At 38.1% G+C, this 16,132-nt stretch overlaps 1 protein-coding gene across 1 annotated transcript; it reads right to left on the reverse strand.

Annotated features, from left to right (window-relative positions):
• Positions 1-1,186: 1,186 nt before the first annotated feature.
• Positions 1,187-1,903, reverse strand: HDGFL1 (HDGF like 1). Its single transcript, XM_036347395.1, has one exon. It carries the CDS (start codon positions 1,901-1,903, stop codon positions 1,187-1,189), a length of 717 nt encoding a protein of 238 aa, XP_036203288.1.
• Between the last annotated feature and the right edge of the window lie 14,229 nt (positions 1,904-16,132).

Raw genomic sequence — 16,132 nt, forward strand, 5'->3', positions numbered from 1 at the left:
GACCTGAGATTTGTTTTAACGTAATCAAAGAGCTTTATTTTCTAGAACGGAAATACTTCAGATCTAAACTTCCATCGCTAGTCAACAATTTTTCATCAGAGCCCAAGGGAGAAGACTGGGGGTGGAAGAGATAAAAAGATGAAAAGGGCATAGAGAGACCACCAGAACAGGTGAAGAGGGGTCACTTATTTTTCCTTCTTCTCAATAGGTTACGTATCAGGTTTGGTGGCCGGTTGGGAAATGTGGATGGGAAATTACACTGCAAACAACAAAGCCTTAACTACAAAAAGAATGGCATCGAACCCTGAAAAAAAGGGGAACCTCCTAGCTCATCTAAGGGAGGTGGATAGCAATGGAAGAGTTAGGAGCCTCATGGAGGTATACCCAGGGATAGTTCTTAATTAAAAAAAAAAAAATATTTCCTTTTATTAAAAATGTTTCCTAAACTATGTGCCTTGTCGTATATGACTATAGGATGGCCTTGAGGTTGTAGGGAAGGCTGGCCAAGGGTCTTCCCAGAACCACCCATGTGGTCTTAGAGATCTAAATGGGGCTAGATGTTCCTCACCATTCCCATCCCAGAAGCTGGGCAAAGCTAAGCCTTCCAATTTTACAAACAACTTGCTGGTCCCCCAAATAATTTTATGAAAAACTACAATGTAAGAACTCCCTGGGTCAGTAAAAAATACTTTTGGAAGGGACTGCCTCCCCCACAAGCTGTCCAGTAGGGATGGGAGAAGTGGACAGGAACTCGGGAAGACGGCGCTCCCCTGCCACCGTCCACCCCCCACCAAAGTTCCAGGATCGCTCCCTCCAGGCCTCTGAAGGCCGCCTTGCTCGTCATCCTCTTCCCTTCCACTCCCGCTGGATCCCTGCGCAGAGGTCCGGAATGTCGCGGGGAGAGACGGGTGCTGGGAGGTGGGAATGGTGCAGGCCAGAAGACTCGGGCAGCAGTTCCAGGCAGGAAGGCAGATGGCCTCGTCGCATCCCAGGGGCAGGGGGCAGAGGTGAGCGGGTGGCCTGCCCATCCAGGCATCCAGGTCAACCTCACAGGCCGGGGGTGTGGGGGGGGGGGGGGGGGGGTGGGAGGGGGGAGGGGGGGCAGGGCTGGGAAGGCGGTCTCAGTTCACGGCCCCTGAAGAGGCCGTGGTGGGGACGGGGAGGGGGCTCTTGTTGACTCTGGTGACTACAGGCTCTCGTGGTCTCCATCACCCGGGACCTCAGCCTCCCCTCCCACCTCGGCAGCCTCTTCCTGCAGCTCCCCTTCTTCCTGCGGCGGCCCCCAGGCGGGGCCCTGCTCCAACGACTCCACCAAAACGGGCCTCGCAGCCGCGCAGGCAGCTTCCGCTTCCGCCTCCGCCCCCTGGGCCGCCGCCTCCTCGCCTTCCAGATCGGCCTCCTTGGGGCGTTTGAGGACGTCCTCCAGCAGGTCCTCGGCGCTCCGCTTCAGGGGCCCCAACTCCTCCCGCTTCCACGGCCCCATCTCCTCCCGCTTCCGGGCTGGCTCTTCGACACACAGCTCCCCATTCTCATCGCCGCCGCGGGGGCCGCCCTTCTGGGTCTCACCGGCCTCGGAGGCGTTGGGCGGAGGCCCCTCGGCGCTGCTCTTCTCGAGGGGGCCCTGGTCGTCGCAGGCCTGGATGGTGGGGTTGTTCTCGATCTCCCACAGCCCCTCGCTGAAGCCCCTCCTCTTGTTGGGCTTACCGAACTTCTCCTTGCACTCGGCGTACGGGAAGAGGTGTTTGGGGCCCAGGAGGGCCGTCTCGTGGGTCCCGAAGAAGAACACTTGATAGCGGTTGTGTTCGGCCATGTGCTCTACCCTGGCGGGCCAGTGCGCGTAGCCCTTGAGTTTGGCGAACACCAAGTCCCCGCTCTGGTATTTGGGAGAGCAGTAATCCGACATGGCGGTGAGAGGACCGGCCCTGATGGTGGTGCGGCCGGGAGGAGAAGCGGGAGACGAGCATGCGCACCAGGCAGCCGCTGAGCTCGGGGTCGCGCGCCTCCTGGAGGGCCCTTGCTTGCGCCTGCGCATGCGCTGCGGCCTCGTTTGCGCCCTCTGCAGGGCCCTGCGTGCGCCTGCGCCTGCGCGTGGGCGTGCGCTGCGGCCTCCCTGGCAGCAAGGAGATTCTAGTCTGAACAGGGCGTTCTCTAGGAGACGCAAAGCCCACTGGCCCGGCCTCAGCCTCGTGGTTCCTCGAATGACAGTGAATCGCTCAGATGTCCCTGGCGGTTGTGCTGACCATGGCCCCGTGCTGATCGGTCTCGAGGCCACGCGGGTTGCATGGTGGACTGTGTCCGAGTGTCCTCGAGATGAGACACTGTGGTGAGACAATGCAGTATAACTTGCTGTGGCCTTGCGGCCTCTGATCACGACAGAACACTTAACTCCTGTCTCAGGAGCCGCAGATGAGATTGCCGGGTCGGTGCTTTCCTTTGTTTTCTGATTTCCTAACACTGGAGCCTGCACGGGGCTTGAGAACAGTGGAGATCTGGCAAAGGGAGAGTCAGCAATATTTTTAGGATGTCTAGGCTGCCCATCTGTTGGTACGTATAGCACTTTTGGGGGTGGGGGTGGTGGTGTCACAAAATGTATATAGCAGCATTATATACAACCAGCCATATCAAAATGTCCTGTTTTACATGAGAATTTTACATTGGATGTGGTACATGGATTTCATCTTTTCAGCAATTCTTGCATATTGTAAAATATAAGACTATGGCTAGAACATATGCTATCAAGTGCTCTCAGTATCTTCCTACAAGAGAAGAAAATTGGGTTCATTATGCTTAAGAATTTAGAGATCTGCTCCTATCAGATATTATGTTGGTAACTAGAAAGAACTTCCTAGGGGGTGACAGACTAAAAAAAGTATGTTAGCTGAAAGACTATTTTAAGAAGACACTTTTCTCTAGATTAATATACTCTAAACTGTTATTGATGGTAGTTTCAATGTAACTTCAGCTATTATACAACTTTCTACATTTTTTTGAGTCCTACTAGCTAGCCTGTGAACTTGCACTCTGAAACCTAGCCAAATTTATCCTAACAGTACTCTTGGCTATTACGACAAAGTCTCTTCAATAATAATCATTTAACTAGACACATGTCCTTTCCTGGTGTAACTAACAGTGGCCATTGGAGAATTTGAATCATTAACCCATTTCAATACAAATCAAATTTGTTTACATTTTGGATCAGTCGTTTTACCTCTGGGTGTTGGAGACCTACACTAGGCAAAAGAAGTTACCTTCTCCCAACAAGTCAAAACAAATATGATGCACTTTGATAATTCTAAACAAGTTCTTTTAGCTTTTTGTCAAGCCACCTTATTAGGATGCTTATCTGCTCACAAATATCTAGTTTTACCAATTATGTAATGCCAACAAGGTATCAACAATTCATTCACAAATCAACATTCTGCTACAAAGGTGAATCTGACACATTGCCTCCTCTTGATTTCTTAAGGAAAGTGCTAGAAAATTAGATATGTTCAATAGCTGTAGGAGAATATAGGAAATCATGGGCAGTTATGGAGCCCATAGTAGGAAGTGGAGTTTCTGTAAATAGAGGTTTTCCTGCATGTGGTCTGTATTCTCAGCCCTGAGTAGGCTGCACTAATGCACAAATCATGTAAAATTGGTCCAGGAGAAAAAAGTCTGGCTAGACAGCATGTCCAGAAAGGCTACATAGTTATGCCATCAACTCAGTCTGAAGGTGTGACCAAACTTAAAAACCTAGGGTAAGTGTGATCATAGATAAATGGGCCAAACATCAGATTATTACTGGGTAGTTGAACTACAGCAGGTGGACAGCCATGAGGATTGGACTGAGGATCTAAGAGTCACAGCAAATAATCAAAATCCGATCAAAAACTGATTAAAAGATATGGTTGGAAAAAATATATATGTCTGGAAGCAGAGACAAGATTGAGTAGATAATCTAGATCCACCAAGGGTAATAGAGATTATATCAGGCAAAGAAGTGTTACTCTCTTATCTCCATCCCATGCTCAGGAACACACTGTGTGGTGATAAAGGGCTGGAGCAAAAGATGTTTATCTTTGAAGAGTTTAAAATCTAATTCAAAAGATAAAATACTGGAGACATCATTCCAAAGCAATGCAAGCTAATCTGCAAGTGTGAAATCATGTGTCCTTTACATAAATATGAAGGAATTCCAGGAGAAATCAGTGGGAGGATGGTTGTTAGGATGGGCTTATGGGAGGATGTAATGGAAAGGTGATGTAATAGGAAGAATTCTGGCATCTCTCACTTGTTTACCAGCCTTGTAAGGCTGGAAGATGTAATCTCGCTGAGCCTCTACTACATGATCTTAAGATGTTTAAAGTAATTCTTCAAATTTCTCTCAAGATAGTTATAAATGTTAGTGAGATTGTGGCTATGAAAGTCCAGGCATGAGGTATAAAGGTTTATGATGTACTGACAAAAGAGAAGTTAAATTTCACTATGGATAAGATTAGGCTATCATTATTATTAGGCTGAATGAAGGAAAAGATATATCAAAAGGAGTAGCATCAAAATTAGGGCACTGAAAAATGAAGAAAAGTCCTTCGCCATATGCGCCTGCAATTACATATGGAATTCCACATCCAGCACAACTTCTGCAAACAACATATACATTTTTGTTACTTGGAAATACTATTTTTTTTAAACAGCATTCTTCTATTAAATTTATCACCTAATGATAGCTAATTTCAGAAAGGGGAGAGTGGGAGGAAAAATACAATGTATTTAAAGAGTTAGAGACCACTTTCACAAATGCCTCATTCCTTTTATATTTCCATTCTCAGTAATACCATTAAATGGCATGATCTTGGCTTCTTTTACTCTGGAAACCAACTTGCTTTTAAAGCTGTTGTCTCTCTTGCTTAGAGTGAGGTGAGTAGGTAAGTGGTGTTCATGGTAACTTGGTTAGATTTAGCTATTATACAAAGTACTCATGAGCAAATACAATGATTAATTTTCAGGAATTAGATCTCCATAAGCTTACATTTTTCTAATGAGTCAGGATGTTTTAAAAATCAAATGTACCAAGAACACCTGTTTATAAGAAAGTCGTAATTTCAGTAACAGAATACATAGAAAAACACCTTAGAGTCCATAACATTTCTCTGGAAAACTGATAGGCTTTAAAAGCTGCTTGGCAATCATTATGAAAGATGAGCAATAAAACAATATAATTGTACAAGAGAGAGAATAGATATCTAATTGATGTTTTCTTGTTTAATTAGTTTTACTTTCAATTACTTTGGTGTAAACTGTGATTGAAAATACATGTAATTGTTTTCTACATACTTTTGTCTTCATTAAAAAATATTAGCTGCCTCTGGGTTTATACACCAGAAGTGTTTATACATGGTTGGTATTTGGAATCAAAGCTCTTCTTTTTAGAATGCTCTGGCAGACATAATTTTACAGAAAATAAATCCTGTCCCCTCTACCATGGGTAGGAAGTCCTCCCACTGTTCTTTTTTGAAAACTCTCAGAAAGGGTGCTACCTCTATGTTTTGCCACCTCTTCATTTCATTAGTTTCCACTTAGCCTAACCTTTAAAGCCTCATGGATTTCTGAAATCCAAGGGATGGGCTGGGGGTGAGGATAAATTCAGTTTCAAGAGGCTATCTTGCAGTTAAAGGATCGTTTAAGGGATGTTCCTAAGGAGTTATGTTATCAATTTGAATAGAAAGTCAAATCTGTATCTGCCGTTGATGATGGGATCTGGCAGGGAGAAATGAGGTGCAGATTTACCAAATGGCACAGGTGTCCTCGCAATTTGGACCCCCTTGGCCAATTGTAAATGTTATAGGGTGATATGTGGGAGGGGTCCAAATGGAGAGATCAGTCTTACTTACCAAACTGTTGTTTTAGTGACCACTGAAAGAAAGTTGCCACTCTAAAATTAATAAAAGTATTTGGTTAAGAATAATTATACTTCATTATACTGATTTGTTGGGGGCTCGAAGATTTTAAAAATTACTCTTTGGGAAATACATTTTAAAAATAAAATGTGTTTCAATAATATCAATAGTTTTCTAATTTGAATCTTACATGGTATTTATATAATTAGCAGTGTTTAAACAATTCAGTTATTGATGCTAGTGAGTATTTAATAATTAGGGATTAGATGCATATAACATGATCTGTTTATACATGACCATTATGTAATTAGATGGCTATATTCTGTGTCTTCAAGGTTTTTAAAATCCAGTTTAGGGACTGGGAACATGCTTATAATATGAAGTTGAGTGAAAAAATAGGACGCAATATATAACAGGCAAGTTAGCCCATGTGAAACCTTGTTCCTTAAATATGTGGGTAAAAAAATTTGCATTGGATGATAATACATTTTTTTTATTGCCCCCCCCCAACAGATTATTTCTGGTTCTAAGTTTAGCTTGACACTGCCAATGTTCCTTTCATTTATTATAATTATTTCTTTTCTTATTCTTTGAAGGGGATGTGTCCTTTAAGCAATGGAAATAAATACTTGAAATATCCACAATCAACATTATGTCTATAAGCAAATATGGAACTCAGCTTTGTAATTTCAATTTTGTGCTCTTGTCATTACATTGTGTCATATAAGTGATTAAAATTGTTAAAGTTTTAGAAAGCTCTGTTAAAGTTTTTGATGATGTAACCTCAATTGTGTCATACATTTTGCTCTCACTAGTTTCCTAACTTTCAAAATAATTACCAATATATTAATCTTTGAAAATGAGTAATTTATAACATCTCCCTTTAAGGAAATCATTAATAATGTGCATGAAAATGTAAAGGAGGGAATTTTCAAACAAGATATATAATTTTGAATGAATGAAAATAGTATTTGAAGGTGTATAATAATCACATTTTTCCTGTTTTATTTTTACAAAATGCCTTTAGTTTTTTTTATATAATTTTGGTTTAGGGGATATCTGTATCGAATTGGTGTTTGGTTACCTTTCTCACCAACGGATTATTGGAAGTGAATGGCTTTCTCCTTGTAAACATTGCAAAAGAAATATTTAGCTTTCAGGACAAATTAGGTTTTTCAAAACTGGGGAATGTGTAAATTATGTGTTTAAACAAATAAGTAAGTATTCTGAGAAGTTTAGTGATTTATATAAATTCAAACACTCATAAAACATGGACTAGAAATCAAGTACAAGAAAATCAGAGCAGTAGAAATTCAACAGAATTTTTCTAAGCCAGCATTTGAGCTCAGGGAAATCTTTGACAACGTCTTCAGCAATGTGCTTCTCTTTTTTAGAGTTTGTTCATTTTTTTAATTGAGTTGGTGATGGAAAACACACTTTTTGTTGTTGTTGTTAATCCTGAGGATGTTTTCCCATTGATTTTTAGAGAGAATGAAAGAAGAGTAAGAAACAAAGAAACATTGATATGAGAGAGACATTGATTAGTGGCCTCCTCACATGCTCTGTACCAGAGTCAGGGATTGAGCCTACAAATGAGGTACATGGCCTTGACCAAAAACAAACACAGGACCTTTCAGTCCATACCACAGGCCTGTGCTCTTTCCACTGAGCCTAACCAGCTAGGCAAAACACACTTTTAAATGCTTCAGTATGTGTCCTATATAACACAAATGGTAATTTAGAAAAATATTATCACTTTTCTCTTTGGTCATTCTTCATAGTGAAAAAAAAAAAAAGTCTCAGACAAGATATAGCCTTTTGGATACTTATAAAACTTAAATACTTTAATATAACACTTAGGTTATAGTCTTATCCTTGCTTTACAAAATCAGACATAACAAAAACTCACACTCTATTCTGCTTGTCAAGTATAACCATAATTCCAATATATTCATAAATACAATTACAACAGAGCTGCTAATTTTTAACTACCACTTATTGAACACGTATGCCACACACTGATATAAGCACTTTATTTTCTTGGTTAACTCTTAGAACACTTTGCTATACAGTGGGGCCTTGACTTACGAGTTTAATTCGTTCCGTGACAGAGCTCGTAACTCAAATTACTCGTATGTCAAATCAACAGTGAACGAGTGAGACACGTGAGGCTGGGCTGATGTTGTGGCGTTCACTGTGTTGTTCGCTGTGCCAACTAGCGGTGGGGTATCTGAAGCTGGCTCATAACCCGAATTTTAGCTCACAACTCAAAGCAAAAAATTGGATGAGAGACGGCTCGTATCTCGAAAAACTCGTTAGTCGGGACACTCATAAGTCAAGGCCCTATTGTACTGTCTTACTGCCTTTTCCCATCATTTTTTCTTGTCCACCTTTTCATTGTGAGCACAATCTTGAGAAACTACACTCTAAAACCAAGTAGAGAAGTTGGTTCAGAGAAAAATGAAGACAGAAGAATGAAGCAGATAATAAGAAAATGGGATGTCATGAACAATAAGTGACTAGATGGATCACAAAAGTGGAATGGAAAAACTGTCATTCTCTAGAGCAGTTGCAGTTCTGAGGTTCTTTACAGTTACAATTTGAGTTCAGTTGAAAGCATTACATTAAAAATAGTGAGACAATTGTGTATCTACCTTTAATGGTGGCATTTGGAGAGGGAGAAATGAAGGTGTAGATTCAATCTTAAAGGTGTCTGAGGGAGCCTCTGTTTCTTACAATAAAAAAGCACCTAAGGACAACAATAATTATACTCATCATGCCTGATTAGCAAATATTTATAAAGAGAAAATGATGTTAGCCACATATCAAGTAATATTGGTATAGACATGGTATCTTTCTAATGTAAATATTATAGATAAAATATTTAATTTTTTTTTCAAAATGGCCAACCTTTTATCTCCTAGAATATTTATACCTGTAACTCTAATCACTTAAACAGATTTTTTGTAAGTTTTCAAAGGGCATATATTCTCAAACTTTTATGAGCTACTACCTTGTTTCACGATGGCTGACCAAACTTTTAGGCTTTTTGTAATAACAAAATCAATAGTTTCATTGAATAGGTGAGTACAACATACTTAAATATTAAATTGAACAATTTAATATTAATAATAATTAAAGACACATTGGTTAAATATAATTTTGCAATAGTTAATTGAATTATTTTGTTTTTAATAGTTTTAGCTGCTTCACACACTCTCAATGTAATGGGAAAAATAAAAGAATGAAGGCATATAGCTTTTTTTATTGTGAAAGATTAGTTTTGTTCAGTTTTCTCAGGTTTTTCTTTTTCTCTGCTTTACAGGACTCCTGAGTTGACAGGAAGATTTTATGCTGCAAATACAGAAAACTGAAAAATGGAAATCTGCAATGTAATGTTTTTTGTTTTTTTATTAATCCTCACCCAAAGATATTTTTCCCATTGATTTTTTAGAGAGAGTGGAAATGAGGGACGGGAGAGAGAGAAACATCAATTGGTTGCCTGTTATGTACCCTGACCTGGGCCAGGGAAGGAGCCTGTAACCCAGGTACATGACCCTGACCAGAAACTGAACAGAGACCCTATGCTCAAACCACTGAGAAACACCGGCCAGGCCTTTTAGGACACTTGTTCAGGTTAATCAATGTCTGAATGCTTACTGTATGCCCAGCAGAGAGCACGTACTGTGGGAAAAATAACTTGAGTATAGAGTATTTTAACCAGTGGTCACACTAGGTGTTCTGTATTATATCAATTATTTGATATGTATATATTTTTTTCTTTTATTATAGTTTCTATTCTTTTTATAAACATTAAAAAATTCAATTGGAGTTTACATTTAATGTTATTTTGAATTAGTTTCAGGTTTACTGCATAGTGGTTAGACAATCATACACTTTACAAAGTGTTTCCCCCGATATTTCCAGTACCCACCTGGCACCATACATAATTATTACAATATTATTGTCTATATTTCCTATGCTGTACTTTACATCCCCATGACTATTTTATAATTACAGATCTGTTCTTCTCAATCTGTACTTTATAATTACAGATCTGTACTTTTCACCCAATCCCCTAACTACCTTTTTTTGATCTATTTCAAAATATTTGTGATCAGATGAGTGATGTGTTTTATAATTTACAGATTATTTTTATTTATAAATTATCAGTATACATGAGTAAGCTTATTAATGGTTTTGTTCAATATTTTAATATCCTGCTAATATTTTGTCTATTTTATATATATATATATATATATATATATATATATATAGTATATATTTATGACAAAAATGTTAAGATTCTCTATATTTCTAGACTTGTCAGTTTCTTTTAAATTAGGTTTGTTTCTGCTTTGTATATTTCAAGTCTCCATTATTAAGTAAACACAAGTTCTTTATTTTTATATTATTTTGCTTCTATTAGAACTTCTATTTTATTAGAACGAAATAATTGTTCTATTGAAAGCTCTTGTTTTAAATTCCACTTTGATATTAGTATGTTGCAGCAGCTTTTTAAAATTAGCATTTGAGTGTTATACTTCTTTTTTTTAAAATATATTTTATTTATTCTTTACAGAGAGGAAGGGAGAGGGATAGAGAGTTAGAAACATTGATGAGAGAGAAACATCGATCAGCTGCCTCCTGCACACTCCCCACTGGGTATGTGCCCACAACCAAGGTACATGCCCCTGACCGGAATCAAACCTGGGACCCCTAAGTCCGCAGGCCGACGCTCTATCCACCGAGCCAAACCAGTTAGGGCAAGTGTTATACTTCTTTAATTTTAACTTTTCTATGCCATTTTGTTCAGTTGTACCCTTGAAACCAGCATGTAGGTAGATTGCTTTCAAGCTAATATTTTCTTAAGATAATTTAATATTTTTAACGTTTTGTGGTGAGTTCCATCTCTACATCTTATTTTTGTGTTTTTGTTCTACCTTCCTGTGGATTGATAAAATTAGTATCATTATCATTATCATTATTATTACTTTTCCCTTTTGCTGGTTTGTTTCCCTTTGCTAGTTTGGTAAGACTTTTCCTTCAGCAATTACTACTTAACATACATAACAATAATTTTTTCTAATCAAATCTAAAGACTTTAGCATGTTTCAAATAGCCTTAACACTTACCTATATAGCTGTCTTAAGTGTTTTAGTTTTAAATTTTTACACATTCCTTTTATAATTAGTGTATTACATTTGCATATTTTGTCATGAATTCATACATACTTCCTCTACATTCAGTAAAAAAAAAAAAAAAAAAAAAATGTCACCTGGCTGTTGTGCCTCAATGGTTGAGCATCAACCCACAAACCAAGAGATCACAGTTTGATTCCTGGTCAGGGCACATGTCTGGATTTTGGGCTCAATCCCCAGGAAGGGGCATGCAGGAGGCAGCTGATCAATGATGTTTCTCTCTCATCGATGTCTCTATCTCTATTCCTCTCCCTTCTTCTCTCTCTAAAAAGCAATAAAAATACATTTTTTTAAATGTTACTTGGTAATTATTTTAGTGAGGGTATGGAGTAGTAAATTCTCTTAGTTTTATATAGCTAAAAATATGTTTATTATGACCTCACCATTAAATAGCACATCAGCAAGGTATATAATTTATATTTAACATTTTATTTCTTCAAGAATGTGAAGGCAGTAGTATTCTGTCGTCTTCTACCATCTGTTATTACTGCTGATAAGTCTGCCATCCATCCAGTGGTCACTCCTTATTAGGTACCATGCCTTTCTCTTTTGCAGCTATCTAGTGTTTTCTTTATTCTTGAGATACTGCAGTTTCACTAAGACATGTATGGCTGTAGACTTATTTTGATATATTCTAATTTATACCTGGTGGAGACTTCTACTCTGAACTCATGTCTCTCCTCAAATCTGGAAAATTCTTATATTTTTTCAGTTCTCTTGTAGAACACTTAATTTAAGCATATTAAATTACCTGGAATTATATAGCCCATGTCTCTTATACATGTTTAAAATATCTGTCTATTGTTCTACATTCTGTAGAATTTCTCAAAACTATTCCCATTTATTTATTCTTTGTGTCTGATTTAAAGGTTATCCTATTTATTATCATTTCAATAACAATAGTTTTCACTTTAAGAATTCCTAAATTTTAGGTCTACTCTTCATTATTTTATTTACAGGTACTTTGGTTTCATATTTTTTCCATTCTTTTTATTTCATTGGGGTTACTTTAATTCTCTATCTCTTCAGAGATTCTAAACATACAGATTTTAAAATCATTATTAATATTTTTCTCTTATTTTCATTCAATCTGTCATGCTTTCATCTCCTGATATCAAGTGGTGGCTTGGCTTAAGATTGCCTGGTTTCAAAGCTGTGTACTTCTCTATGCCTCTGTAAGAGGCAACGTTGCAAATGTTGTATCCCCCAAAGTTAGTAAATGAGGGCTTTTTTCAGCTGTCTTCCAGTGTCAAGAAGCACCACGCCGCCCAGCAATGAGACCAGCTCTAATGTCTACTACACATGAGGAACCGTATTTTCTTCTACCCTACGGAATCCAGAACAAGTGGTCACATCTGATTGCTTCCAGTCTCAGATTCCAACAGAATTACCTTCAGTATTAGTTTCTCTTAATATTTTGTGTTTCATTCCATTTCTGTTCTATCACTATATTTAGTACTTTGAAGTTATTTAACTGTATCTTTTATATTGTATCTGCTATTTGCCATATGTTGGATCAAAGAGGCAGGATTTCAAAGCATGAATTTATAACATCTTAATTAGGTATCAGGAAGTTTTAAAATGTCATGCATACCCTTCCCCTGAGCACTTTGTAAGTAAATTGAGGAGAAAACGTTCTATGCATGAAATATTTAGAGAACACAACACAGATTCTAATAAAAACAAAACTTGTACCCATTTATACAAAAATAACCAGGGAAGACTTTTTGGATGTGACAACAGTTGAGATTTTTACTAAGGAGTGAGCAAGGCCTGAATGAACAAGAAATATATGAAAGTTAACTTCTTATGATGTGCCTTGAAGGTGTATTTTATCTACATTCCATTAGTGATTTTGAGGGGAACAAATAGGGTAAATTGTGAAGCTTGTTGTGCACAGTCAAGTGGGAATATTGAAAAAAATAATTTTATAGGGATCCTAGCAGTTTGGTTTAAAAAGTCCTAAGAGTCATTCAATTTTGAAGAAGCTGTTGCAAGAGGTGAGGATGTGTGCATGTCTCTGCCTATGTCCTCTAAGAAATATTAAGACTGCAACTAATGGGTTATTGCATTTAAAGGACTCTTCTTCCAGGAAAGTATTAGCAACAGCTAATTGGATCAGTATTGACTCATTTCCCACAGAAATCCAGGATCTAAAGCTAAGTGTGTCTTATTTTCCTCTGTGCCTGAGTGTTCAGTATTAAGCTCCTTCATAAAGTTTTTATATTCTCAGGAAAGTCTAAAAATACTTTCATTGCATAAAGCTCTAATATACCTCTGATGCCTGCTATTCACGATCCTTCCTAGGGGTTCATCTCACATGCCAAGAGCTAGTAAGTGGATAGTAACAAGAGTCAAGACATTCGCAAATAGGCTGTTTATTTTATGCCTCTGTTTAAGTTTCACTTATTCACACTGCACCTAAGTCTATCCAGCCATTTTACAGAAATAATGGATATAATTGGCCCTGTGCCTTTTTAGTCCTGATGATGAGCCTTACTCAGGCTAATAACATTCCAAGCAAAGGAAAATATGTAGCTCTTCTATGGCATAGAGAAGAGCAATTGCAGGCGTCAGCTGCAGGCTTTGGCGATGTCTACACATGGATGACTAAATAGTTTCAAAGTAGGTGATGGAAATCAGGAGACAGGAAGATTAACCCACAAGACATGTCTGTTTTAAGTCAGCTTGACTTCCATTTATTACAAACCTGACATTGGAATAAACCTGTTAAATCTATTTTCAAAATGCAACCAAGTGGTAAAATGTGATACCTCTCGTTAAAGCTTTTTAATTGAATGCACCTGGTGCTGTTCACAACCAATTTATGTTAATGCCACACACAGGCAAGCAGGACCTAATTACCAATTAAGCAATAAAGCTGTTTATAAGAGCAAATGTTCTTTGGGTCAAGTTCATATATATGCATGTGCATATGTATATATGTATGGTATAAATAGGTACATGTGTGTGTAAATTTAAACATATACACATATATTTCTTAACTTTTGTTATAATTGTCAACTTGTGGTATTGAATACTAGTTTTGTAGAGATCTCTTTCAGCAGTAATTTGATCTTCTTAAATGATGAGAGGGACTCCATAATTATATAAAGTTCTAGGTCATTTTAAACCTAAAACTAAGATTATTTAAAATGCATGGAAAATAATTGTTTCTTGAATGGTCATTGACTGAGTCTTCATTTCAGATGAAGCTAAGATCTCAACTACTGCTCTGAGACAGCGTTCTGGCCCAACCTACCCACTGACTCTGCAGAGAGCTGGTGTCAAAACTGCAGGTCAGGATAATTTTATGTTGCTGTTCTCAATACTCTTATAGTCAAAACAAAAGCATCTGCAATCTTGGGCATGCAATTGCTTACTAGACACTATTAATACAGCAACACTGAAAAGAGAGATGTGAAAATTCTTATAATTTACTTCAGTTTAAGGAACTTTGCCCTTGGAACTTGAACTCTGTGAAGGCATGTAAGTTGGTGTTTTTGGTTCCACAAAAAAATTTAATGAGCATCTACAGTCCCTGGAAATGTAATGATGAACTAAATTAATCCCTGTGTTCATTGAGCTTACGCCTAAAGATGCTCTTATCTAACCTTTCCTCTTAATAGTCACTGCCATTGTCACAAATCACTCCTGAGCTTGACCATCAGTAGACAGTAGTTCCAAATTGTAGGTGTGTGTGTGTGTGTGTGTGTGTGTGTGTGTGTGTGTGTTGGTTGCCTTGTAAATCTAATATTTATTAAATAAGCTCTAGGCCCCTTATAAAATGTGAGTACTGTTTTGCCTGTGTTTGTGTTTTGCTTCCGTAAATGAGGTGTTATTAATTGCATTTCATTTCTTTTCTAAGGGATAATATGTCTTCATTGTCTATCCAAGTTATTTAATATTGTGTACAGTTTGTTTCCAACTATGTTACTGTGTATCACTATCTATGTTCACAAGGTTTTACTTATTAATTCCTCTAGTGATAAACACTTGTATCACCTCCAAGTCCCCACTACCACACACACACACACACACACACACACACACACACACACACAAGTACACACACATACACATTCTCTCTGATGAAAGTCCTTTTCACATTTAGCTGCTATGTGAGAATTTCTTTGGGATACAGAAACTACTCAAGGTAAACTAAGCAGAGACCAATATAATACAGGTGTTATGTTCTTAAAAATCATCGAAAGTGCTAAAGTAATGAGGACAAATGAAAGCTCTCCTCTCTTGATGTTAGGGAATCATGGAGTCTGAGGAACCCCAGCTCCCGCTGCACTGAGGAGGGTGATTTCCAGCCAGAGGTCCAGAGGCCACTGGAAATCTCAGTTTCCTAAACCAGGCACTTGTGAGCCACTATATAACAGGCATCGCCTCAGCCTTCCATATCACATGCAGATGTCTCTCAGGGCTGGGTCTGTGCCACAAAGGATGCCCTTGATTTCCAGCTCTTGCATGACAGCAAAGAGCAGGTAGAGAAGAGTATATCTTTGGTCCACTTCCTGGGTTGATAACCCTTAACATTAACTTTTAAACCTGCTATTGGATTGTTTGCTCTACTGTTTTTAATTTATCAGGATCCTCTCCAATTCTGACTCTTCTTTTATATAGTGTTGTTGTTGTTTTATGGATGTGATATACAGGGTGGGGCAAAAGTAGGTTTATAGTTGTGAGTACATAAAACACAGTTTATTCTTGTATTATTTATGAATTATTGTATTATTTTATATAAGAACAACTGTAAACCTACTTTTGTCCAACCCTGTAGTATTTTCTCTCTTTTCTGGGGATAATAGTTCTTTCAAAATTTTCTTCTCCTCTCTGCATTCATTGATTTTAAGCATATTCTGTTTCTGTTCATTTTAGCCTCTGTCTATTCTATTTTTTATGAGTTCAGTAGTGATATTATGTTTTTGATTATTTTTCCCTTCAGTATAATAGAATGTCAATGCTATTGTCAATATCACAATATTGGCTGGGTAAGATATGTTGAATTTTGCTCCAACATCTGAGAACAATCACCTTCAAATG

Source organism: Myotis myotis, unplaced genomic scaffold (assembly GCF_014108235.1).
Source record: "Myotis myotis isolate mMyoMyo1 unplaced genomic scaffold, mMyoMyo1.p scaffold_m19_p_2, whole genome shotgun sequence".
Taxonomy (NCBI): domain Eukaryota; kingdom Metazoa; phylum Chordata; class Mammalia; order Chiroptera; family Vespertilionidae; genus Myotis; species Myotis myotis.

What these genes read in the sequence shown, in the direction of transcription:
- HDGFL1 (XM_036347395.1), bottom strand. Translation starts at nt 1,903, where the DNA reads ATGTCGGATTACTGCTCTCCCAAATACCAGAGCGGGGACTTGGTGTTC.